General features: G+C 62.3%; 1 protein-coding gene across 1 annotated transcript; it reads left to right on the plus strand.

Annotated features, from left to right (window-relative positions):
- Positions 1-1,635: 1,635 nt before the first annotated feature.
- On the plus strand, positions 1,636-5,392 carry RNF26 (ring finger protein 26). The gene has a single exon (XM_030505303.1). The coding sequence runs from the start codon at positions 1,719-1,721 to the stop codon at positions 3,105-3,107; it is 1,389 nt and encodes a 462-aa protein (XP_030361163.1). The 5' UTR covers positions 1,636-1,718; the 3' UTR covers positions 3,108-5,392.

Raw genomic sequence — 5,392 nt, forward strand, 5'->3', positions numbered from 1 at the left:
TATGGTAGAGCCCTTCGTACTGTAGGAGCACCGAGAGGCTGATGAGGAGAGGGGGCTCACAAGCCTGTCCTGCTGCTGGCAGCTGCCACGGGCACAACTGGGAGCTGGTGGCATCGTGCCCGGACCTCCAGCAAGTGCAGGGACAGCTGAGGGGACCCTCCTCATCCACGCACCCTTCCAGGGCCCCTCTGTGCCCAAAGCAGGGCCCTAGGAAGGTGTTTTCCATCCCTTGCACCCCAACCCCTCCACGGGGAGCCCTGCTCTGCTCCAGCGTTCCAACCCGAACCGATCCCCCGGGTGATCCCAGCCCTCTGCACCCCTGCTCGCCCCATGCCGGGGTGCCTGAGCCCTGTCCCTCTGCCCAGCAGGGCTGGGCGCTGCGGAGCCGCACACCCTACAACCGGGGAGCAATGCCCCCCGGAGCAATGACGGAGAAGCCCGTGCTACGGAGCCACCACCTCTAAACCCTGCAGCCCCTGCGCCTCCCCGGCCCCGCAATGGGGACCCCGTCGGGGCTCCGTGCCCCGGGGGAGGCAGGTGCGCGGCCGGCGGCAGGGAAAGAGCGGCCGGCGCCCAGCCCTCGGCTCTTCGCTTTCCTTCTCCCGTTCGGTGAAGCGCTGAGAAATCCAAACATTACCATAAATGCCGAAAGCATCCTGGCTCGGTGACGCGGGCGCGCACACCGCCGGGGGACCGGGACGGGGCGGGGGGTCAGGCGGGGAGGGGATGGAGCTGGAGGGGAGCCAGCCAGCAGGACACGGATCTGCCCTCCCGGCAGCTCAGCCGGTGCTGCGGCTCGGGGGGAGATGGATGGCACCACGCAGCATCAGGGTGCCCCTGCTCTGGGTGCTACGGGGGGGGAGGCTGCAGGAAGGGGACCCCAGCGTCCTGCTCCCTCGGAGCTCCTGCTTTGGTGCCCGCGGCAACGCTTGCCGGTGCCTCCCCGGGCTGCGGATATCTTTGCCATGGGTCATCCGCTCTGCTCGCTCTCCCCTTCCTTAAAAAGCCTTGGGCTCCAGGGCTGGGTTTCCCAGAGCTTGTCATCGCCCTCGGGGCTCGACCGTCTCCTGAGGCGCGGCGGAGCGCTGGCAGTCCGGGAGCGGGCGGGGAGGGCAGGAGCTGCTCGGAGGCCGTAACCTTGGGCCGGGTCAGGGCCGTGAGTTTATTCTTAGAGCTCCTGCAGGAAACTGCTTGGTGGTGTGAGAACAGCGCTGAGCCTGCCCCCTGGGGCCGCGATAGCGAGCTCAAACCTTCCCCGTACCAGGGCTGAGGCCGTCACAAACTCATCACATGTGTGGCCCCAAGCATCCTATGGGTGGTGGTACCCACCCGCGCTGCTTGGAACCAGCGGCCTCAATCGTGTCCCGGGCACCGCGCAGCTCGGACACCCCTGCTCTGGAGCTCCCCGCTCCGCTGGGACCGGGACCGGCAGCGGGACCGGACTGCCCGAAACTCCGCCGCGACCGCTCGCTTAAACGAGGGCCGCTGTCCCTTTAAATGCTCGCCGGTGGGCGGAGCCAAGCGGCCCCGCCCCCGCCGCGTCCTCCAAACCGACCAATGAGCAGCGGGGAGAGGCGCAGCCCTCGCCTCCGATTGGCCCGGCGCCGTGCGGCAGGGCGAGCGAAGATGGCGGCGCCCAGCGGCGGGGGTCCGCGGTCGGAGCTCGGGTAACGGCGCCGTACGGGGGGCCCCCGGGGGCCCCGCTCCCGGCCGCCGCCATGGACCTGCTGTTCGCGCTGCTCCGCGGGCTGCGGCTGGCGCTGGACCTGCTGCTGCTGGTGCTGGACCTGAACTTCCTCCTGGTGTCCTCGCTGGTGTCCGCGCTGCTCTGGCTGCTGGGCGCCGTCACCAGCCTGCCCGCGGCCGCCGCGGCGTGCTGGGACGGGCTGCTGGCCTCGCTGGCTTCGGTGGAGCGGGCGGCGCTGGGCGCGCTATCCGGCGTGCTGCGGGGCTGCTGCTGCGGCCTGGAGGGGCTGAAGGTGCTGGGGCACCTCGTGTCGCACTTGGCGCTGCGGGGCAAGGAGCTGCTGCACCGTGAGCTGTGCGGGCTGCTGGGCTGCGGGCAGGCGCTGGCCAGGCAGGTGTGCGAGGGGCTGGCCATCGGCACCAGCCTGCTGGCTTACCTGGTTAACAGCCTGGTCAACGTGTGCCTCATCGGCACCCAGAACCTCTTCACCTTGGCCGTGGCCATGTGGGATTCCCTCGCCAGCCCCTTCCTCAGGGTCACCGACCTGCTGGCTGCTTTCCTTGCGCACGTCTCCAGCGGAGCCATCGCCGTGTCCATCCTGCTGTGGTCGCCCTGCCAAATGGCCTTGGAGCTGCTGGCTTCCATCGCCCAGCTCTTCGTCAACGTCTTCTTTGTGAATATATACGGCCTGGGCTTGCTGCTCCTCATCATCGTTGTCGGCGCCTTCGTCTTCAACCCGGGGCTGCTGTGGACGCTGACTGACTGCGTGCTGGGTTACTTCAACATGCTGCCTTCCTACCACCGCCTGCAGCGGGACGTGTGGCGGCTCTATCAGGTGGCAGTCCTGACGCTGGGTATGGCCATGACCTCCCAGACCTGGCGCAGGTTGGTGGACTGGAGCCTGCAGGTAACCAACTGGAGCCAAGGAGGCGGAATGATGAACCGGGAAAGCAACCAGCGAGAGGCGGCTGTGCCTGCCTTCCCCCGAGCTCCTGGCAGGCCGATGCCGGCGAGGGTCAGTCAGCTGCCAGCAGAGCGTGAGGACGATGAGGATGCTGAGCAGGTACCACAAGCACGTCCTGCTCTGGGTCGAAGCGTGGCGGGACAGCGCCTGCAGCCGCGCAGGGAGGAACCGGGTCCCTCCTGGGGGAAGGCTCAGAGGAGGCAGCAGCTGAACGCCGGAGCTAGGGACGCCGAGGGCACCGCAGATAACGACCCCTGGATGCTCCTGAAAGAACAAGAGGAACGCAAGAAATGCGTCATCTGCCAAGACCAAACTAAGACAGTCCTGCTCCTGCCCTGCAGGCACCTCTGCCTGTGCCAGGAGTGCACCGAGGTCCTCCTGCAGCAGGCCATCTACCAGCGCAACTGCCCCCTGTGCCGCCAGATGATCCTCCAGACGCTCAATGTGTACTTGTGAGCCCAGAGGGGGGGTGGCTCGGGTCACTTTGCGGTCAAGGGCACCCCCACCCCTGCCTGCCTCTTGCCAGGAAGCAGAACTTCCCAGGGCTGCCTTGAGCAGCTTCTTCCAAAGAACTGAGGATGGTGCTGAAAGGGCAAAAGGCTTTTAGGGGTGTCTGCTAGCCACGTCTGCTACATAACTAGACTGTAGCTCTTGCTAGCAAGCACAGTAGCTGATACCTGCAGCAGCCCGAGAGTTATCTTTATTTTCGTTGACAACTTCTGCTGTTCCAGGGCCTGTTGCCTCCAGCCTGCAGCAGTCTGGGATTCAAAGCAGAGCGCAGAAAGATGCTCTGGTTCCTTCTAGCCAAAGCTGATGGCAAGTTTAAATGCTGTGCCCTCCTGGGAGTCAGAGGAGCTGGTGCAAGGCAAGGGAGGATCTTTCCAAAGGTCTGACCAGGAAAGTACCCAGCAGAGTGCATTCAGGTCTCTGTTACCTCCTCCCACCATCTAACTTAACAGGAGCTTAGAAGGGAGAAGTGCGCTCCCTTTGCAAAGCCCCAAGAGAGCAACGAGCACACTCAAGTTTAAGCTTTGCTACCAGGGGGCTAAGCCTGGCTTTCAGCTAGAGAGGAGCAGGGTTGCTGGGGTAGTTTAGTATCCCAGCCACCACGGCTTTGGGTTTTGAGCTTCCCATTCCCCCAGCCAGGACAACGAGGAGCTGTGACCAACACAGGCTCCCCGCAGGCCACAGCTGGCTGCACAGCTCAGTGTTGCTGCTGCTTCCACGCATCACCTATGCAAGACTAGCGAGCACACATCAGGTTACTCTGTGGGGAGGCCAGAGGGAGGTATTTGTGCTGCAGGGGGGGTGGTGCTGCTGCTTGGGAAACCTCAGGACCCCGACAGCACGTGTCTGAGCCCATGCTGGAGAATCTTCTCTATATAATACATGTTTTCTTTGTGCTCAGAGCGCCACGGAACTGGGTAGTACACACCAGTGCTTGCTTACTGCTTCCCAGGCTGGGCTGGTTAGAGGGGGTAATGTTCTGGGAGGAGAAGGGACACCCCAAAGCTCCCAGGAGCCCATTGAGACATTCCCGCTCCAGGCAGAAGTTCTGCATATCCATGCTGGGATGTGCAGTTGTGTGCATGGAGCAGTACCAGGACCATGGCTACCTTTGACGAGGGTTCCACTGTTATACTGCTGTTCTGTCTTCCTGTCTGTCCAAAACGTAGCTAGTTTTATTTAAGTGTCTCCTGAAGTCTAAGAGGGCATCAGATCCCAGCTGGGGAGCCGAAGGTGGCTCATCCCAGCTTGGTCAATTCCAAGAAATTACTGGGCTGCAGGAGGGCTTTGCACTCAAAAGCTTTTCCTTTTCCAGCAGCTTGCCTGAGGTCAGCCACGCACCGCAGCCAATTTTGGCTGGAGCCAGGCTGGAAAGAGTCTTGACTCCTGGACTGCAAGCCAAGAGCCTGAGGGTGGCTGGCAGGGTCTTCCTTCTCTCTTCTTGGTTAGTGATTGGAGCCAAAACATGCAGCAGGGAGGCCGGGCCATGCTGGGAGATACCTCTGGGCTGTAAACCTGAGCTGCAGCAAGATCCTAATCTTGTTGGAGAGCAGCTTTGCTCTGGGAGGCACTTCAGGGGCTGGTTGCCCCCACTCTGATGGGGTCTGGAGGCACCCCCTGGGCTCCAGAGTATCAGAAGGGCCTGGTCCCAGGGCTATCAGCTGCTTCCACCTCACTTGACGGAGATAAAGAGCTCCCTGCCCAACCCCTATTGCTTGTCCTCTTGGCCCTGCGCCTCCCCAGACACACAGCACCCATGTTAATGTTTGCTCCAGCCACCTCCCGTGTCTGCAGGCAGCGACACTTGCAGTTGAGTTAGCCAAGGCTTTGCCAGAGCAGCGAGTACAACCCCACGGGCTGCGTTCCACAGGGTCCAGCTTGTCCCCAGCAATGGCAGAGGTCACCCCAAGGGAGCTGCACCCTTCAGGTGTGCCCGTGGAGACACCCAGGAGCAGGAATGTGGCCACGCTTCTGGCTGCTGCAGGCTGTGGTGTTTGGGCAGGGACCACCTCATGGTGCAATGTTTTCTATGTGAACTAGAGGGAGGAAAGGACACCCACCTCCCCGGGACTGCAGTTTCTCCCCCCTCAACCCCTTTTTCTATGACTTACGCTTATTGTTTTAGGGCCTGTTTGTTTGCTGTTTATAAAGAGACAAGAGAAAGCTTTGCCTTAAGTTTAACTCTTTGCACTATGGACTAGATACCGAGCAGATTAAAGTCTCCTTTACCAAAA

Source organism: Strigops habroptila, chromosome 17 (genome assembly GCF_004027225.2).
Source record: "Strigops habroptila isolate Jane chromosome 17, bStrHab1.2.pri, whole genome shotgun sequence".
Taxonomy (NCBI): domain Eukaryota; kingdom Metazoa; phylum Chordata; class Aves; order Psittaciformes; family Psittacidae; genus Strigops; species Strigops habroptila.

Coding starts and splice junctions, on each gene's coding strand:
- RNF26 (XM_030505303.1), top strand. CDS start 1,719: ATGGACCTGCTGTTCGCGCTGCTCCGCGGGCTGCGGCTGGCGCTGGAC.